This window comes from Parastagonospora nodorum (genome assembly GCF_000146915.1).
Source record: "Parastagonospora nodorum SN15 chromosome Unknown scaffold_7, whole genome shotgun sequence".
Lineage (NCBI taxonomy): Eukaryota > Fungi > Ascomycota > Dothideomycetes > Pleosporales > Phaeosphaeriaceae > Parastagonospora > Parastagonospora nodorum.
In genome coordinates this window covers 57,545-76,714 of record NW_001884555.1, presented here as the reverse complement: position 1 = coordinate 76,714, position 19,170 = coordinate 57,545, and the positions used below count along the sequence as shown (strand labels likewise).

At 53.6% G+C, this 19,170-nt stretch overlaps 9 protein-coding genes across 9 annotated transcripts; 5 read left to right on the top strand and 4 right to left on the bottom strand.

Moving 5' to 3' along the window:
- Positions 1 to 4: 4 nt before the first annotated feature.
- Positions 5 to 1,174, top strand: SNOG_04807 (hypothetical protein; the record flags this gene model as incomplete). Its single annotated transcript, XM_001795167.1, has 2 exons — positions 5 to 681; positions 733 to 1,174. 2 exons carry the CDS (start codon positions 5 to 7, stop codon positions 1,172 to 1,174), a joined length of 1,119 nt encoding a protein of 372 aa, XP_001795219.1.
- Positions 1,175 to 1,574: 400 nt separating this feature from the next.
- Positions 1,575 to 3,821, top strand: SNOG_04806 (hypothetical protein; the record flags this gene model as incomplete). Its single annotated transcript, XM_001795166.1, has 3 exons — positions 1,575 to 2,022; positions 2,081 to 3,516; positions 3,756 to 3,821. The coding sequence occupies 3 exons, from the start codon at positions 1,575 to 1,577 to the stop codon at positions 3,819 to 3,821; spliced, it is 1,950 nt and encodes a 649-aa protein (XP_001795218.1).
- A 70-nt stretch (positions 3,822 to 3,891) lies between these two features.
- On the bottom strand, positions 3,892 to 5,014 carry SNOG_04805 (hypothetical protein; the record flags this gene model as incomplete). The annotated part of the gene is made up of 2 exons (XM_001795165.1): positions 3,892 to 4,295; positions 4,345 to 5,014. 2 exons carry the CDS (start codon positions 5,012 to 5,014, stop codon positions 3,892 to 3,894), a joined length of 1,074 nt encoding a protein of 357 aa, XP_001795217.1.
- A 1,254-nt stretch (positions 5,015 to 6,268) lies between these two features.
- Positions 6,269 to 9,119, bottom strand: SNOG_04804 (hypothetical protein). The gene is made up of 3 exons (XM_001795164.1): positions 8,819 to 9,119; positions 8,665 to 8,766; positions 6,269 to 8,613 (listed from the first exon to the last, which is right to left on the bottom strand). Exons 1-3 carry the CDS (start codon positions 9,047 to 9,049, stop codon positions 7,468 to 7,470), a joined length of 1,479 nt encoding a protein of 492 aa, XP_001795216.1. The 5' UTR covers positions 9,050 to 9,119; the 3' UTR covers positions 6,269 to 7,467.
- Positions 9,120 to 10,001: 882 nt separating this feature from the next.
- Positions 10,002 to 11,037, top strand: SNOG_04803 (hypothetical protein; the record flags this gene model as incomplete). Its single annotated transcript, XM_001795163.1, has 2 exons — positions 10,002 to 10,110; positions 10,159 to 11,037. The coding sequence occupies 2 exons, from the start codon at positions 10,002 to 10,004 to the stop codon at positions 10,956 to 10,958; spliced, it is 909 nt and encodes a 302-aa protein (XP_001795215.1). The 3' UTR covers positions 10,959 to 11,037.
- Positions 11,038 to 11,777: 740 nt separating this feature from the next.
- On the top strand, positions 11,778 to 15,047 carry SNOG_04802 (hypothetical protein; the record flags this gene model as incomplete). The annotated part of the gene is made up of 4 exons (XM_001795162.1): positions 11,778 to 13,693; positions 14,028 to 14,188; positions 14,450 to 14,910; positions 15,015 to 15,047. The coding sequence occupies 4 exons, from the start codon at positions 11,778 to 11,780 to the stop codon at positions 15,045 to 15,047; spliced, it is 2,571 nt and encodes an 856-aa protein (XP_001795214.1).
- Positions 15,048 to 15,327: 280 nt separating this feature from the next.
- SNOG_04801 (hypothetical protein) lies at positions 15,328 to 15,844 on the bottom strand (the record flags this gene model as incomplete). Its single annotated transcript, XM_001795161.1, has 2 exons — positions 15,328 to 15,374; positions 15,577 to 15,844. 2 exons carry the CDS (start codon positions 15,842 to 15,844, stop codon positions 15,328 to 15,330), a joined length of 315 nt encoding a protein of 104 aa, XP_001795213.1.
- Positions 15,845 to 17,629: 1,785 nt separating this feature from the next.
- SNOG_04800 (hypothetical protein) lies at positions 17,630 to 18,470 on the top strand (the record flags this gene model as incomplete). The annotated part of the gene is made up of 2 exons (XM_001795160.1): positions 17,630 to 18,102; positions 18,149 to 18,470. 2 exons carry the CDS (start codon positions 17,630 to 17,632, stop codon positions 18,468 to 18,470), a joined length of 795 nt encoding a protein of 264 aa, XP_001795212.1.
- Positions 18,471 to 18,743: 273 nt separating this feature from the next.
- SNOG_04799 (hypothetical protein) lies at positions 18,744 to 19,139 on the bottom strand (the record flags this gene model as incomplete). The annotated part of the gene is made up of 2 exons (XM_001795159.1): positions 18,744 to 18,875; positions 18,906 to 19,139. The coding sequence occupies 2 exons, from the start codon at positions 19,137 to 19,139 to the stop codon at positions 18,744 to 18,746; spliced, it is 366 nt and encodes a 121-aa protein (XP_001795211.1).
- Positions 19,140 to 19,170: the final 31 nt, after the last annotated feature.

The following is a 19,170-nucleotide window of genomic DNA, read 5'->3' as shown; positions in this document are numbered from 1 at the left end:
CATCATGGCTCCGATAGATGCATCAATCTACTCTAAACTGGTACGCCGGTTCAGAGACTTCCTCCCAATGGGTTCGAGCACCAGCACTCCTGGTCCCATCGACAAGCGCGTTCTCACAAGCACCAAGGGGTCCAGGATCCCTCCTCCTGCGCCCACGGAACTTCCCTATCTCCCCAGAGAGCTTCGTCCTACCAGAGTGACAGCCGAGCTACATCCCCGTACACAAGAGATTGTTGATGAGTGCCATGATTTCTTCATAAAAAACTGGCCTTTCAAAACAGAGACACACAAGAAGCGGTTCTGTGACGAAGGCTACGCATGGTTCAACTGCATATTGTGCCCCATGGGGCTTGATGATCGCATGGTTGGTGTGTGCAAGTTCTTGACCACCGGCTTCTTGATCGACGATATGCTCGATCGCATGTCCGTGGAAGAGGGAAAGGCGCACAACGCTGTTGTCATTGAGTGTTGTCGCGGAGATCGATTACCAGATCGCGAGAAGCCTGCACAATGGATCATGTACGACTTGTTCCAAGAGTTCCGCCAGATCGACAAGGAGCTTTCAGACATGCTCCTCAAATACACAATCGACTTTTTCATCGCACAGACCGACGCGGATAGGTCAAACATCAAGAATCTGCAAGGCTACTTTGAGTACCGACATGCCGATCTTGGTAAAGGGTATGTCCATTGTTCCTCCATCTCAATGATTTTGGGCTAACACCTCCACAGCTTCATGTCCGGAGTCATGTGCTTCTCCATGGGTCTCCATGTCACACCTAGAGAGCTCGAACTTTTGCAACCTCTAGAGATGAACGCCATGAGGCATGTCACACTCGTCAATGACATCGCGTCCTACGAGAAAGAAGTCCTTGCTGCCGGGAAAGGAGCTGCTCTTGGCCAATTGTGCTCCGCCGTCCCCATCTTCATAGAGTCATTTGGAGTCAATGAGAAGAGCGCAATGCGTATCATGTGGGAGGCGGCTCGCGAGATGGAGATCGAACACTTCAGGCTGTTCGAGGAGGTCACAAACCAGTGCGACTCTGAAGCCTTGAAGTTGTATGCGAAAGGGCTCGAGTACCAGATTGCTGGAAACGAGAGGTGGAATCTCCTCACGCCGAGATACAATCGATCAGGCGGGCTGCCGTTCAATGAAGGAAGGATTTGGGGTTGATAGCGCATCTCTTTTTGCAGGTTCTTTTCTTTCGTTCCTTGATACCATGACCCCGAATACCAACTGCGAAGTTCTGAACATGCCGTACGAAGAAGCCGTGACCCCAGCCGAAATGTTTGATGCCATGCTTTCCTTGTTGCCGATCGTTGCTGGAGGCCTGGAAAAATACTGGGAGGCCTGAAAAAGACTGGGAAGTCTGAATGGGGCGGGAGGGATGGGCCGCGACGGAAAAAAAGATGATCTCGCCTGCCGCAGGCGCGGGCTTCAGCTTAGCGCACAGCCTGCCCCACCACCAACATATGTCCTTGACCTGTCCACAGCAACTCAGCCCTGCTGTTAGCAGTTGAACTTTCATGTAGCCATCTTGAGGTGATATTCTATCGATACGAGGAGATCGATAATGGCACAAAACTTGACGAAGTCTTCCTATCGACCCCTCAATGAGCAGCAAGCAGAGATTCGACTGCTCAAGATCCTGCCAGAAGTCGACGGGTTTCCTATATGTTGCCGTCTCCAGACAGTTTCTTTGCTAGATTGCTCGATTGAGTTTGAGCGCTATCGTCTAAGTTGTTCCGATGGAAATGCTCCCACCATCCGTGATTTACTTCGCGATCCCGGTCTTCGCAAGCGATGGACAGCTCGAGCACAGTTTGCAGACATTCCTTCAATAAGGCGCCTGGCTAGCCTGCAGCCTTTTACAGAACTTCAACGCTTTGCATGGGGCGATTTTGCGAGCCTTAGTTACGTCTGGGGCAAAAGTAGCAGCACAAGAGCTATTTCCATTGATGGCCGGGAGGTCCAAGTAACGGCGAACCTGGAAAGTGCACTGCGGCAGTTCCGCAGTGATGGTCTGTTTTCGAGTCGATTCCTACTCTGGGTAGACGCTTTGTGCATCAACCCAGTCAGACGTTCAAGAACGTGCGAAAGAAGTTCAGCGCATGAAAGAAATCTACGGATCATCATGGACTGTAGTTGCATGGCTAGGCAAAAAGACAGACAACAGTGATGCCGGTATTCAGCTCTTACGAGATATGGCTACTTTTCGAGATGCCGGCCGCGAGAGAGAACTTGAAATACGATTGCAAGACGATCCGAAATTTTTAGGGAGTACATGCTGGATGGGCTTGCATCGGCTTGTCAATCGCAAGTACTGGGAACGCTTATGGATCATCCAAGAAATTGTAATGGGCGGATACTCCGTGTGGATCCGATGCGGCGCATCGACAATAGATTGGGAGACATTCTGCAAGGGTATTGCGGTGCTTCAAGAACATCTATGGCTCGTCAAGGACCGTTGTTTGAGAGAAGATGTATCTCGGAACGGTGTAGCTTGGTCAACACTGAGTTCGCACCTCATCTACCAGGATCTCTCGATACTCCATCAAACGCCACTCGCAGAGAACCCTGGTCTTGCGTTCGGGAGGCTATTGGACCTAGCCATAGCTGCCGAATGTACAGACCCAAGGGACCGGGTCTATGCCCTACTAGGTCTGCTACCGAGTGAAGTTGCAAGCTTGGTACGACCCGACTACACAATATCACCTTCAGCGGTATATACCAGGATAGCTCAAGCGTTCATTCAAGCCTACAACAGCTTAGACCTTCTTCGTGAGGGTAATCCATGGGGGCTATCAGGCTGCCCCTCATGGGCAGCAGATTGGACATGGTCTGGCCGAGGACGGCATAGTCGTGTTGAGCGGCCACTTTGGGGACCAGCATATCTCTTTCCACCGCTTCAGTTGGCGAACCAACACTTTACACCATTCCGCGCAAGTGGCGACGTTGGCCAAAAAGCTTCGATCGGCGATGCCGGTTTTCTCAGCTGCAAAGGGTTCATTATCGACGAGATTTCGGGGATCTCTGCAAGAGAGCTCGGATACTTTGATTGGGATCACAATAGCAGAAGTAGCCCGAGGAATTGGCGCAGCGCATACGGCGACTTTGCCTCTACAAGAGACGCTCTGGTACGCACACTGGTACATGACCGAGTGAACGCTGGGCAGCGACCTGAAGCGCGGCATAATGCACTACTCCACTTGCCATCTACGTGGGAGGAGGCTGGCCCTCAATTCATAGACAGAGAGTGGAGATGGCTCGCAGGACAAGAGGGGTATTATTTCCGCTGGGAAAGGTTCCGCGAGGCAATCGATGGCTTTGGCCTCGGCGAATGGCGCTTTGGAGAATTCTTCGATAACGATATTCCGGCAGATGCAGATGAGTACGACTACACGGAAGTATACGCGTGTTCTGAGCGCAGTGCGATGAGGCGCAGGTTCATAACAACAAAGGCTGGATATATGGGATGGGCACCTGATAACATGTACGGACGTGCAAAGGATCAAGTAAGAGTAGGGGATTTGATTGGAATAGTCCTGGGGTGCAGTACACCGCTAGTCATACGGCCGAATGGTGATGCTTTTCAGGTGCTTGGTGAAGCGTATGTGCATTGCGTGATGGATGGTGAGGCAATGAGCGGTCTCGCCTCCGACCAATACAAGCTGCGCGAGCTCATTTTCTGCTAGCTAGCTACATAGAGCCAAAGTTTGCAAGACTAGTCTTGACTTTTGCTTAGTTCTCACAGCTCGATAACGACTATCCAGATCCTGGCCCGCCCTTCATCCCGAGGTCTGCACAATTTTTCTTGTGAGCTATTGCTCCTGAAATATTCAATGACCTTGCACGCCATTTTCATTCGAACTGCCGCTGCTGTCTAAATCTCACTCGGTGGTGCGATCTCTTATCTTGGATAGATCCAGACCGGTCACTGTTTGGTACACGCAGCCCACCATCTCCCTGATTGTTTGGCCGACATCGCAGGTATGATAACTTTGATGCTTTACACGTGCCATATATGGCGACCACTTTGGTGACTTGAAGTTGCTTAGCGTCAAGTTCAGGTTCTCCAAGCTGAGATTTGCGAATGGGGGTTCAGGACGAGGTGAAAGAAGAGCCATGGAATCCAACGTCTTGGTGAGAAGCCCAAGCTGATAGGCTCCACACTGGAATGACAGGTCTTCTGCCACGGGACACAGATAAGAGCTGTCGCGAAAGCTGTCAAGGAGCTTGTGCAGTTTGTCAACCACATCTTCGATGGCCAGATTACGTTTCGTGTCGATCTCAGCTACCGGTGTTAGAAGTTGAAATTGCTGAAGGCACAGCCATGGACTTACCATACACCATGGCGGGAATGGGTAGCCCAAGAGTGTTCAAACTCTCTTTGCTCTGCCTAATGGCGGTGACTGTGGTCTTAGTGAAGATATCATCTACACCAAAGACCCAGGATACCCACATCCAGAGTACAAGGTTCTGATCGTAGACTAGGGAATGCATGATTTTGGCTTTGGCTGAGCTGATCCACATCTCACTGAACAGCTCGACGGTTTCCCCACACTCGTAGTAGTCCACAAGCACTGCAATCTTCGCTAGCAGCTCTAGGGACAATTCTTTCGGCACGTCTCGGTGACGCACGTGAAATATGCTGAGCAAGATCAGAAACGCCTCAGCGTCCCAATCAGAGGTAGTAAGATGAAAGAGGCCGTCCCCTTTATCGCGATTTGACTCGGACCATTTCTCTTTTGCCAATGCGCGGTTGAACCATGGAGAAGCAAGTGCGAGATGTCGGGACGAGACCCGAAAGTATATGTCCTTCTCTTTCTTCTCGCCGGAACGATCGCTTGACTCCGAGATGTCATTTTCATTGTAAACTTCCGACGACAACGCTCCGGCCGCCGATGAAGTGTTCTCGAAGTCGAAATCCCAGGTCGCGAATATCGCAGAAGCGTTCTTCAAGGTGATGATTGTATCCGCTTCCGGGTCGATCTCATGGGTGATGGGCGCCATTTTTCCACGTAGGTTGCACCAATGATTCAGATTGGGGTGGTTGCGCAACCTAGGAAGGTCAAGTGATCAGGGTGGTTTGTTGCGAACGTGAAAGTAAAACTTCAGCGAATCTGTTTGCGCGTTTGCTCCCATTTGCGCCTGATTTAATCCTGCTCCGGCACCGCTTCTACCTAGGTAGGTGACGTAGCCCTCCCGATTACGCCCAAGTAACCGCTTTGTGAACCGTAGAGTGTTAATGGTCTGAGTCCAAGCACGTGAGTTTACAACATTCTGGCAATGTTGCATATCAGGTATCCGGGCGTGCAGCACAGCGCTTGAGGTGGACTGATCTGAATCACTCGCTGACCTTGTCGTGATGTGTTTGGACAGGGCCAAAAAATGATCCAGGGTAGAGGACGCTAATTGGTGGTTCCAGTCTCGTCCACCTGCAGTCCATGAATCCAATTCCTTCTCATCACTCTCTCAGCACATAGGCCTTTACAGTTTCAGTGGAAGGATAAGTATTATTGGATAATGCATGAGATGGCTTGCGTGTTTATGTAATCTCTTTAAGATATTTGTTCTACTGAGTATTACTCGTCCGAGTTGATTGCAAACCGCCTTCCCCTCACCAAAATATCCTTCCACAATGAAGCCCCACGTGTTCAACGCGTCATAGATACCCCTTGTGAGCACTCAAGATGTATTAAGTGCCTGGTAACGTATAACCAACGTGACAAACACTCACCATCACACAAGACGCCAACTACATACTCCTTCAGTCTTACTTAGCGCAGCGCCCAACACCAGCTGACACGCCTCTACGCTTGCACTCCCAGCACGAGGACGATGTTCTACAATACCAATTTGAACACCGCGAAGGTAATGCTATTAACAGCAAGCTGTGAAAGAACATCATATAGGCTACTTCCAGCGCAGTCGTGCGTCGTCAACAAGTTGCAAAAATACAGTTTTGATGATACTAGCAGCACGATAGTTAGAGTCTCTTTCAAACCCAGGACACATTCGATGCAAGAGCTACGAGGCATTGAGTTCTCATTGCGTTGCGACCGCAAATTATAAACATCTTGTCATTGTAAACAGTGCATCCTCCAGGGCCACTTCTCGCTCTTCGGCGGCGGCTCATGTCTCCAGCCACGCCAGCGCCACCCTACAGGCCTTTTACTTTCCAATCAGCGTCTGAAGCGCAATCCAGACGCAGCGCAAGCAGACTGTTCCGCGGCAATCACAACACGTCAAAGCAAGTACACAAAATTTTGGCAACGATGAAACATGTACGATTCACCGCTATGCCTTCCGTCATGTGTCTAATACACAGGCGGGACATTCTACTATCTATGGAGTGAAGTAGATGTTGACCACAATCGCGGTCGGGAGTCATTTACCAATTGAACGCCAAAGCAAGCATGCAGTATGCTGCTACCGTATGAACGACGATGTTGAGATCGTTCATGCTACCCCCATCAGATGCTCCGCTTTTTAACCACCGATAACGACCCATAATGCAGGTTGAACTTTTGGGTATCATAGAAAGACGTCATTACACAAATTACACGGCGGCATGTTGATATGCCGCACGAATCGACTGCGTTGATGAAACACAGCCGTAAGGGGTGCCAAATGGCGAAAGAATTTAAGCGTACTTCTGGCGGTAGAACTTGGCGGCGTTGACAAGATTGGTCAGCGCGGCCTTGGTCTCCTTCCACTGACGGGTCTTGAGACCACAGTCAGGGTTGACCCAGAGCTGCTCAGGCTTGAGGTAGGTCAACATCTCGGCGAGACGGTCCTTGATCTCCTGCTCGGAGGGGATACGAGGGGAGTGGATGTCGTAGACACCGGGACCAATATGACGAGGGTAGGCCTTGTCCTCGAAGACCTTGAGGAGCTTGGCATCGCTCTTGCTGTTCTCGATGGACAGGACGTCGGCATCGAGCGCGGCAATGGCGTGGAAGAAGTCCTGGAACTCGGAGTAGCAGAAGTGAGAGTGGATCTGGGTAGAGTCCTGAACACCTGCGCAAGAGAGCTTGAAGGAGTCGACGGCCCATGAGAGGTACTTCTCGCGCTCAGTGCCGGCACGGAGGGGAAGACCTTCACGGAGAGCAGGCTCGTCAACCTGGATGACGTAGATACCGGCAGCCTCAAGGTCAACAACCTCGTCGCGGAGAGCGAGAGCCAGCTGTTGAGCCTGGACAGACTGGTGTACATCGTCACGGGGGAAAGACCATCGGAGGCAGGTGATGGGACCAGTAAGCATGCCCTTCATGGGCTTCTTGGAGATGGAGGCGGCGTACTTGGACTCCTTGACGGTCATAGGAGCAGGGCGAGAGATGTCACCGACAATGATCGGAGGACGGACACAGCGGGAGCCGTAAGACTGGACCCAACCCTTGGTGGTGAAGACATAGCCGTCAAGGCGCTCACCGCAGTATTGGACCATGTCGTTACGCTCTGGCTCACCGTGAACCGTACACTTCGAGGTCAAGCTCGTCCTGGATCTTGACGACGTCCTGGATTTCCTTCTCGATGAACTTCTCGTACTCCTCGGCGGTGATTTCGCCCTTGGTGAACTTGTTGCGCGAGATACGGATCTCCTTGGTCTGGGGGAAAGAGCCGATGGTGGTGGTGGGGAAGGTAGGGAGCTTGAGGTGCTGCTTCTGCTGAGCGTAACGCTCGGGGAAGGCAGACTTACGCTCGTGCTGCTCGGGGGTGACACTAGCCTGACGGTCCTTGACAGCCTTGTTGTTGGTGCGCTCGGATGAGGCGCGGGCCTGCATCGACTTGGCGTTGGCCTCAAGAGCCTCACGGACAGCAGCAGGGCCCTCGGTGACAGCCTTGGCAATGACGACGACCTCGGAAACCTTCTGGACGGCGAAGGAGAACCAGTCCTTGACCTCAGTGGGGAGCTTCTTCTCACTGTCGAGGGAGTGAGGTGTATGGAGGAGGGAGCTGGAGGTGGCAACGATGACACGGTCCTTGCCGAGCTTCTGGATGGCGGTCTCGACCTTCTCGATGGCGTTCTTGAAGTTGGTCTTCCAGATGTTGCGGCCGTCGACGACACCGGCGGACAGGATCTGGCTGGAGCCGAGCTTGCTGATGACACTCTCGAGCTGCTCAGGGTTCCTTACAAGGTCAATGTGGATACCGTGGACGTTGGTGAGGCCAGCAAGGGCGTCGAAGTTGTGGACAACGTCACCGAAGTAGGTGGCGACGATGGCCTTGGGCAAGTTGCTGCCGACAAGCTTCTCGTATGCGGGCTTGAAAGCATCCTTGACCTTCTGGGGCAGATCGTAGACGAGGACGGGCTCGTCGATCTGGACGGTCTCGGCACCGGCAGCCTTGAGCTTCTCGAGGAGCTCTACGTATACGGGAAGGAGCTTGTCGAGCAGAGAGATGGGGTCGACCGACTGGTCACGGTCGGCCTTTCCGAGGGCAAGGAAGGAGACGGGGCCGATGAGGACGGGGCGGGTGACGATGCCAGCCTCCTTGGCCTCGAGGAACTCAGTGACGGGCTTGGGGTTCTCGGAGAGCTTAAAGGTCTGGCCGTCCTGGAAGGTAGGCTTGACGTAGTGGTAGTTTGAGTCGAACCACTTGACCATTTCCTGGTGGGTGTTAGTGATGACGCAAGACATAGGTAGCGTGGTTTGACTCACCAGACTAGGAACATCGACGCCATCCTTCTGGTGGCCACGGCCCATGGCGAAGTACTCATCGAGTGTGTGCAGCGAGTGCTTGGAGTAGCGCTCTGGGATGACCTGCGATTGGCTGTTAGAGATGCATCAAGTCCGATTGGTAGTGTCAGCTTACGTTGAACAGCTGGATGTGATCGAGAAGGTGGTCGTAGAAGGCAAAGTCGTTGCTGGGGATGACATCGACACCAGCATCCTTCTGGATCTTCCAGTGCTCCAATCGCAGACGCTTGCCCTCCTTAAGCAGCTCGTCCCGCGAGAGCTTGTCGCCCCAGTAGGCCTCGTTGGCCTTCTTGAGCTCACGGTCCGCACCCATGCGGGGGAAACCGAGGACCGATGATTGGACCATGTTGATGTGCAGTCCTTTCAGACTAGTGTGATGGGGAGAAAAGGGAAGATGGAGATTGCAGTATGGAGATGATGGAGGGGAAGAGAAGAGGAGGAGAGGATGAGTGAGGAAGAGCGACGACAGCGGGATGGTGTGCTTTTATTTTCTGTTGGCTTTCAAGCGCGCGGGGTTAGTGAGGGCGGTGAGCGCTACGTTAGCGTCTCTCACGCGTCCGGTCGGTCACTCTATCACCCACTGCAGCGTCGCTTTGCGAAGGAACTCACCGGGGAAAAAAAGAATACGCCGGTCAGTAGGCTACTCCGGTCGGCCTTTGCGTCTGGACCGAGCGTTTAGAGTCGTATATCACGAAGTCTTGATGGTCTGTCGTCCATGTTTGCTTCCTATCTCTCCGTTCTCGGAGGTCCGATCACAGAGACTTTCCGCCTTGCATACGCGCAGACACCAAGGATGCGTCCGACAGAGGTGAACTAGAAACCGATCGGCATGGGCAGAATACTTTGTAGCCAACAGGCGCGTAGATCACGTCAACTCTTGCGATTTCCTGCGACTCAGTCCGCCAGCACAATGATGCAGATCGACCACGGAGGCTCGCCCTGCAGCAGAATTTCTTGGCAGATCAACTCGGACCCTGGATTCCGAGCTGCGTACTTGGGCAGTGTACTTGCACGGTAGAGGGCGTTCATAGTCAGCTTGCGCCCCGAATTGACAGCATCATCCTTCAGGCTTCTTCCCGAAATTCTGACATGTCGTGCCCTCGTGTACTCACAACCATTGGCGGACAAATGCGAGGCCAGACTCTGCCCGCTGATGCTGGTCTCCACAGCAGCTCCCCGCACTACTTTTTAGAGCTTCACTGCAACCCCACCATCGAGACAGCTGTTTTCCTAGAGCCTCCAACACGCTGATTCTCATCAAAAAGTCGGTGGAACATCACTTGAAAAAGCTTCTCAACATGGCCGCCAGACCTTCCCACTTGCGCACAGCTTCGACCAACCTGGGCAGCAACTCGAGTCAGCGACCGCTGGAGGGCAGAGTGGGTATCGTGACTGGAGCGTCGCGGGGTACGAGCGGTCTGCACATGTTATGCAGCCATCGCTGACGCGTTACAGGTATCGGTGTCGAAATCGCGCGCAACCTGGCCAACAAAGGCTGCAACCTCGTCCTCAACTACACGTCCGACTCGTCCACCAAGACCGCCGAGGACCTTGCCTCTGAGCTGTCCGCCGAGTATGGAATCAAGGCGCTGGCCGTGCAGGCGAGCATGGGCTCCGAGAATGGACCGAAGCACCTTATCGAAGTCACTAAGAACAATTTTGCGCACCCCAAGAGCGGCAAGTTCCAGCTCGACGTGATTATCAACAACGCGGGTGTCGCAGGCAACAACTACATTGAAAATGTTGACTGCGAGGACTTTGCACGACAGTTCAACATCAATGTGCGCGGTCCGTTGCTATTGCTGCAAGCTGCCGTACCGTACCTTCCCACTGATCGCTCGGGACGCATCGTCAACCTCTCGTCCGTCAGCTCTTCGCTGGGTTTCAAAGGCCAGTCGATCTACGGCGGAACCAAGGCAGCCCTCGAGAGCATGACCAGGACGTGGGCCCGGGAGCTGGCAGAGCGATGCACCGTCAATGCCATCAACCCAGGGCCAGTCGCGACAGACATGTACTGGAGCAACGACGAAGCCTTCACTTCCAACATCAAGCCATTCATTGAGCACACTCCGCTTGCTGCGCCAAGAAAGGGCATCGATGATGACAGGATATATGAGGCATCGCTCACCGCCGGAGGGCGACCCGCGTACAGCGAGGAGATTGCCGGTATCGTGGGTATGCTCTGTCTGCCCGAAGCTGGCTGGACAACCGGCAGCGTCGTCTGCGCCAACGGAGGCATGAGGGTCAGCGAATAGTCGTGCGATGGAGTCGCGACGTGCGCGGCACAGCAGAATAGTACACGGGAAGAATTTCATCAAATAGTGACACTCATCACATGCATCCATCCATCCATATCACTGTCTCATGTCATCACAGGCGAGAAGTTGTGACAGTGCGCTTCTACAACTGTGACGTTTGCATCGGGCGGCACAACGTCTTGGCACGTGCTGTCCCACCTCAAACCCAGCCTCCCTTCCCTCTCCCTCCCCTCTCCCTTCCCTCTCGATCCTCGGGGTTCACGTCGAAAGCATATCTTTAATAACGCGCCGCTGCCTTCATTTATCCGTCCGGACCGCTGACGAACAGGTTTGGTGAGCTTGCGCAAGTTTTCACCATGGCGTGTTCACATGTTCTGGCGACGCAAGCCGCAGCGGGGGTTGCCTAGCAACCGTGTTTACTTACAGGCATAACCCTTCGGTGACCGGCAGTATAGCCTGGATTCTGTGCACGCTGCATTCCAGACCACTGCCTCCGGACCCTTCTTTCTATCATGATTGGACGATAGCCGGGCGTTTTGGCGGAAGAGTAAGCGCTTCTGTGCGATCGGGTGGCTGGTACTAGTATTTGCGTGTAGGGTTCATGTTGATAGACGACGAGTCCAGCCTCTCCTCCGACGGCCCCGTGCGTGAACCACAGGTCTGTTACCCCTCGACCTCCGACTGCAAAGTGGACTCTCTCATCTCGTCTGCTCTCTTGTGCTACGCTGTCTTGCCATCCCCACAGCGCGGTCCATGGAGATCCCAATGCGTCATTCGAGGTGAACGTCCCTCAGCACTCAGGATACTAGCGACACCATGTTCTCAGCCCAAGCATCGTTGACGATGCGCCTGCGATGGCTCCGTCTGCTGCCTATCTCCCTTCTCTTCACCATAGCAGTAGCGCAGACGCCGAACAACCCTACACGAATCCTTCGGCGCGACAACCTCCTCTACGTCTTCGAACCCTCCTCCAGCACTTCCAGCCAGTTCCAGCTTGGCACCATTGACGTCTCTTCTCCCATCGATTCTGCGCGACTACCATACACGACCCTCTACCCGACCCTGCCATTCCTAGACGACACCACGCCGCGCGCATTCACCCCGCTGCTAGACGACAGTGGGAACATCACAGTGTACACGGGAGATTGCTCACAAGGTGCAAATGGCGGCCATGTGTGGACCTTCACACCAAGTTCGGCGAAAGAGAAGGGCATCGGCAGCTGGAAGCAAGAGGACGTGTCGGTCAAGGATAGCACACACAACGCGGTCATGGGTCCCAACTATCTCGGTGGAGGCATGACCTTCTCCAGCACTGTTGATGGGGACGCGGCATCGACAAGCGCCTACATCTTCGGTGGAATGTGCCCATTCAGCGATGCCAACAGCACGACCTGGCAGTCTGCAGCCAACTACTCGAACCTCATGACCACGCTGCAGCCGTCGGGCACTCGCGACAATACAATTGCATACACCCTGGATCTATCTACCAGCCGCGGCCCCCCCGTACCCGAAGCTGGGTTCTCGATTACGGGCCTCGAGCCCACCTTCTCCAATCGTAGTGATGGCAGTCAAACGCAGCAGCAGAACTTTCTGCTTATCGGTGGACATACAAGTACAGCATTCATAAACATGTCGCAGGTCGCACTCTTCTCTCTTCCGGAACAGGGCTGGACGTTCATTGGTGTCGAAGAGACAGATTCCTCGCACACAGATCTGGCCCGTCGAGCTAACGCAGCAACCATCGATCCGCGGTCTGGCCACACGGCAGCCCTTACTCCAGACGGCCAGCGGATCGTCGTATTCGGAGGCTGGGTCGGCGATACCGGCACTCCCGCAGAGCCGCAGCTCGCGATACTCAACATCGCTAGCGGCTATGGTGGAAAAGACGATTGGCACTGGACGTTGCCCTCTTCTTTGGGCGAAGGTCTGCCGACAGACTCCGGACTGTATGGCCATGGCGCTACCATGCTTCCAGGAGGGGTTATGATGATCAGAGGTGGTTACACGATACCCAGCCCCTCTTCACGACGAAGGGCCACACCCACAGTCAACAGCAAATCATACTTTTTCAACGTTACATCCAACACTTGGGTCACAGATTACTCCCCTCCACCCGAAGCTCCAGATGACGATCCCATAAACACAGGCCCTTTGTCTAGCCCAGGGCAAAAGGTCGGACTCGGCGTCGGTCTTGGTATGGGTCTGGCTGCTGTGTGCGGTCTCTTCGCCTTCTACATGTGGTATACAAGACGTCTGCGGAAGCAACGTGAAGTCCGCGAGAAGCAGATTCAGAATCTCTCATTCACTACCCGTCGCTACAACCTCGATGACTATTCACCAAATTTCGATGGTCGTGGTGGCCAATCCGATGCCATGGACTATCTTGCTGGCCAGAACGGCAACTACTACTTCCCGCCTGGGACTCAAGGTGGACAAGGCTGGAAGCAGACTGCGAGCCAAGATGCAGAACGTACCGGTTTGCTTGTCGAAATTCCCAGTCCAACACGTGGCCTGCGACGCAGTCTTAGTGGTAGACCTGGACTTGTCACGGGCAAGATGCGAGGCCCAGGTAACATTCATCCAATTGACGAGTTGGAAGAAGATCCAGACGAGGAACATACACACGATTCCACGGCGACTGAGAAACGAGCCGAGATGAGTGAGCGAGGCCATATTCGAAGAAAGTCCATACTGGATGGTGCGCCTGTGCTCGATCCTTTCATTGATGCTCGGCAACGGGGCAGCGAACAGAAAAAATGGTTTCCACTCTGCACCAACATCCCCCTCCCATGAAGGCACCGATCAGTCTGACCACGCTCCACCCAACTGGCCTCTGGGTGCCATAGTGCCGGTCCGCCATTCAACCGGCCGACTTTCTCCTGACAAATCTACCTCTGAAAGGACGGGCTCCAATCTCAGCGAACAAAGCACCCGCTCTGGTCTCTCATGGACCTCGTCAAGCGCGGGCCTCGCACGAAGCGCTTCACTTCGATCAGCCGCTATACTTCACAGTGCAGCCAATGCTAACCCGTTCAAAACTCCTAACGGAAGTCCGACACGCGACAGATCTGAGGATGAAGACGACAGTGGGCGCCATAGCCCAGTCGACCCTCGGACTCAGTCCTTTACAAGCGTTCGCAGCAATGTTCAGGAGGATATTGACTCCTTCCGCACTGCACAGTCATCCTTTGCTCACCTTCAGGCTGAAGGCGAAGCACTGTTAGGTGGTAACCCGGAAAGACCGCGACCGGGAACATCGTCCTCAAATTCTAACACATACCGCGACACTGAAGGCAGCAATAGCCGCGCTGCCACAACTACCCCGGCTACATCATACGCACTAGACATGTCAAGCAACTCGCGCCCAGCCACAAGAGAAAGAAGGAAAAGCTGGCTCGGCAGTGTCCGCAGAGTATTGACAAGATCTGCCTCTGGCGCTGAGCGCACAAGATCTACAGCTACAATGTCATACCACGAACGATATACAGATCATCCCATCTCGCCAATCGAGCCCTCTACCACCGACAACAGAAAGTCATTCCCAGCAGCAGCTTCACCGCCCCGTCGAGCAGCTTCAGATGCCAGTTTCTGGCGCAGTCGGCGAGGCCAACAAGACTGGCTCGAAGACGAGCTCGACACACGATGGAAGCGCACCGCCGGCGACGATTGGGGCACGCCAGAAGACATTGCCCTCGCCGAGCGCGATCGCCAACGGAGAGAATGGAGAGAACGCGGGAACCTACTTGTTACCGACAACGACCCATTACCCACTCCTCGCACACCAATCCGCTCTGATCAACTCGGCGTCCCTCCTTCAGACGAAAGACCCTGCACACCCGCTAGCGAAGCTGATTGGGACGTTGAAGCCGCTGTCGAGCGGAGGGTCGTGCAGGTCATGTTCACGGTTCCGAAGAGTAAACTCCGCGTCGTCAACGCTGATGTCGATCACGTCAGTCTCATGTCCCTGCCGCGCGAGAACTCCCAGGAAGATATAAGGGAAACTTCACCTAGTCGTGTCAAGGATCTAGCTGGAAGATTCGAGCAGTTGAGTAGTTCACCAAGAACGAGCCCGAGGCCGTCGCCTAGTCCGTCGATTCAGAGCTTGAAGATTAGGGGGCGGAAGAGCGAAGCGAGCTTGGGAGGAGGAAGTCCACTGGGCAAGGGGAAGAGGAGGGATGATGATTAGGGCGGTTTATGTTCTTGCATGTATCTTGGACTGTCGCTTTCGATTGTATTTAGCGCTTGATGTTTGATGGGGGCGTTTTGGATATTTATACCTATCTTGAGATGTCATTTTGGACACGGGCACGGACACTGGGATTCGATATGATTCGATATGAAACGATTGAGTAGATGTATAGAACCTCTAACAGTTCGCTTTCGACTTGCCATTCCAAGATTGATGATGTATTACTTTGACATTGCATATTCTTGATCCTTCAGCTCTTGGGGTATCAATACATGCCTGCTCCTGATTCTGAACCTTACGCCACAAATCCCATTCGCCGCAATCCTTCAACTACTTCAATTTCCCTCGCTCTCAACTTGCCCCCATCTACTCATCCTTTCTCGCATCATCTCCCATCCTCCTGACTTCCCGGCCAACTCCACTCACTCGACTGCGCGTAATCAACCTCTCCCTCCCACTCCTCATGTTCACCCGTAAGATCAATGACATCACCCTTACCCTCACCATCTCTCTCCCCCTCCTCAGCAGTAAGATCGATAACCTCCCCCTTCCTCCTCTTCCCACCCCCCTCATCCCCTTCAACATCTCGCTCCCGTTTCCGCTGATGCATTGAATCCCTCTTGAACCCTTCGTCCCTCTTAAACCCCACATCAATTCCCGCGCTTCCAAGCGTTTCCGTCCTCGGTACCGTCATGGTTCCATATCGCCGCTCAATTCTCTCGACAATCACGTGTTCGCGGCGCCCTAGGCCCGGACTGCGGGAAGGCGGCGGTCGCGCGGGCCCAGCGCTGCAGGGAGGGGATGGAGAGCGAGGAGTGAGTGGGGGCGATGAGGTCGTCTTGGATTTCCCAGAAGGGTTGGTGAGCGCGGTGGGTGTTGGATTTGTTTTGGCGAGTGTGAGGGGGGAAGGAGAAGCAATTGTTGTTGTGGTGGTGGTTTTTGGAGGAGGGGGAGGGGCGGTAGTGATCTGAGTAGTTTCGCGACATAGTGAGATGCGTTGGTGGTGATTTGGAGGTGGGAGATGGGGGTTCAGGGTTGGAATGAATGTGGCAGATAGGCGCGCCTAGTGGGAGATAAGGGGGGCTTGGAAAGAGTGAAGGTGAGAATGAGAGCTTCATCATGCGCCTTGCAGAGCAGTTGCGAGGATATTGCATTTGGTTTGTAGTGTTGTTTTGCTGGTTCTTGGATACAGTACATAGGTAGACTTCAAGCTGCGTTTCGGGACGGATTGTATCGATTATCGTGGCTCGTGGCGCTCGTTAGTATCAATACAGTCGCTCTGAATACCATCAGTCCAATGCAGCCCAGCACAGCATATCTCCCCTTTGGATGAGTGGTGATGGCTTCATCGCGAACCACGTGAGGGTCCTGCAATGCGGTGAGGCATGCGCCAGAAAAGCCAAGTAGGTCTTGGCAAGAGCCAATCCAGGGCTCTTTCAACGTCGACCTCGGCGAGCTTCGCATCGACATGGAACGGACACTTCTACCGAAAATGGCCAACAGCCACATATCCAGTGGACCGAACTCAACTCATTCCACGCCAATGACCATCCGCCTGGAGGGGCGGGTGCTGATAGCCGCTACGCGAATTTACGCCCGGCGTTGCGCCCCCAACCAGACGTCGACCTCGCCGCAGAGATGCATAGAAACCTTTGATTGTCGGAGCCAAAAGTCGGCAATGACTGTAGCTCCACCGTGAAGAACGTCATGATTGAATGTAACTCTGCACAAAAAATTCGCTTGCCAATACAGAAAATGGAGAAGGGACCCGCAGGAGACGGAGTTGAGAGCATAAGCTCATATCTGTTCTCCGATATACGTCTGAGCTCCAACCGGTCCGTGTCGCGTTCATACATGTGAGCCTGCACGTCACTCTGAAAAGCAGCTTCCATATTCAACCGTGTGTTAATATCGCCTGTCTTGCGACCATGTCCGCTCGTCTTCAGACACGGCCATGCCGCCATTGGCCAAGAACACCACAAATCGCACACTAACCAACAAAACCACCGGTCATCCACGCCTAGGGTTACCGGAAAGCTGGGAAACTATACATCCTTCATAGATCGCGTGGGAGTAGCGGAGTGTCACAACTCGTGCTCTCCTTCTTCTTTTCTATCCTGCTTGTTTTCAATCGCCATGGCAGCTTCACACAACATTCTAGATATCGCGAACGAGAGCAGTGACGAACCGACCACAGATGGGGCTAGCAGCTCCGGTCCGTCGCTGGAAATAGACGCTCGATGGCAAGTTGTATCAAGCGCCGATTCCCAAAAACCTACAGAATGTGCTTGACGTGGGGTGCGGAACGGGAATCTGGTCCATTGAGTTTGCCGACGAACACCCCTGCGCACGCGTACTGGGAACAGACTTGAGTCCAATCCAGCCAGCTCAGGTGCCGCCGAATTGCGAATTCTTGATCGATGATTGTGAGCAAGATTGGATCTTCCATAATCAGTTCGACTACATTCATACCCGTGCCATGGTCGCTGCCGTCAAGAACTGGGGCCGCTTTTTCGAACAAGCATATGCCAACATCAAGCCTGGAGGTTATCTCGAATGTCAAGAAATCGTGTTTCCGATTCGATGCATGGATGCCAATGTCACAGCGCAGAACTCGCCGCTCATGCGCTGGTCAGAACTCTTCCTTGAAGCTGCTACCAAGATCGGACTTGATGGAACTGGACCACGACACTTCACACCTAAGCTGCGCGACTCTGGATTTGTCGACATCAACCTGAAGAAGTTTAAGTGGCCGATTGGCAAGTGGGCTAAGGGCGCTAAGTTCAAGCTTCTCGGCCGCTTTGTATTCGAAGACCTCATGGACTGGCTGCCGAGTAGCTCTCTTGGACTCTTTACCAGAGTATTGGGGTGGTCGAGAGAAGAAGTGGAAGTGTTCTTGTCTGAGTGCAGGGCTGAAGCGAAGAGGAAAGATCGTCATTACTATGGCGAAGTGTGAGTTCTACAATATCTTCTATTCACACTAATACTGACCCAGCAGATACGTTTGGTGGGCGCGAAAAGCCGAAGACGGTAGTAACTCAAGTTACTCGCACGAACCAGTGCTTGACGACGAGATCCTGGAAAGCGATGAAGATGACGCCTCTCACCATGCCACCGAAGGTGGAGGTGTAACAAATGTACCTCTTCCCACCGCCACGGATGTTACCCAAGCTTCAGTCGACCAGCTGTCTGCTCTCGCCGTCAGTTCAAAGGACGACGAGGTGTCGGAGAGCAAGAAGTCCGCACCGGAGACGAAACCCGAAGAGCCAGCATCAATTGCAAGCAAAGATGCGTCTGCTACTCCAACACCTCAGAGTTAGGATGTCCGAGTGTGTCGCTGTGAGATATTATTTCGTGTTCAATTAGCGTCACTCGTTTCCAGCACCTTAGCGTATACCATCGTGTCTTCAATGCCACTCTATGTATTCATGTAAAACAAGTCTTGGGTATGCCTGTCTACCTCCACGCCCCTAACACCCAAAAATCACCAACCCATTTCAACGCTAGCTGAACATCCCACCCATCTCCCTCCACCTCCCTAACCACTCACAAGTACACGCCAATAGCGCCCCAAATCCATTCAGCCCACCGCATCAAACTCCCAATTTCCTCTCAGCACAAACCTTCCCAAACGCTGAATCCCTCCTCCCCTCCCCATCCTCATCCTCGTTCTCATCCGCCGATACTGTCCCCTCAGACTCCCACCCCCTAACATCCCTACTCATCTGCATGAGGATTCTCGCCGCGGCACATACCTCCGCATCACTCTCTTCTTCCGAGCGCGGCATGCGGATACTCAAGCGAACCCGGTACTCATTTGCCTTTTCGCTTCGAGGCGCAGGAGCAGGTGTGCCTATGTGCGAAGCCAGATTACGAGCGAGAGTCGCGTTCATGGCTTCGATGGTAGGGTGCAGAATGCCCGTGTCAGAGTGTGTAGGCAGGTGCCCGTTTTGGTGGCGGGCGGATATTTTTGGGGTGTTGGTGCCCATTTTAAATTTGGTGTTGAGGGTCTCCAGGTTA

What these genes read in the sequence shown, in the direction of transcription:
- SNOG_04804 (XM_001795164.1), bottom strand. Translation starts at nt 9,049, where the DNA reads ATGGTCCAATCATCGGTCCTCGGTTTCCCCCGCATGGGTGCGGACCGT. An exon ending in ATCACATCCAGCTGTTCAAC is followed by an intron (nt 8,767 to 8,818) that starts GTAAGCTGACAC and finishes AGCCAATCGCAG; the next exon opens with GTCATCCCAGAGCGCTACTC. An exon ending in GCGTCGATGTTCCTAGTCTG is followed by an intron (nt 8,614 to 8,664) that starts GTGAGTCAAACC and finishes AACACCCACCAG; the next exon opens with GAAATGGTCAAGTGGTTCGA.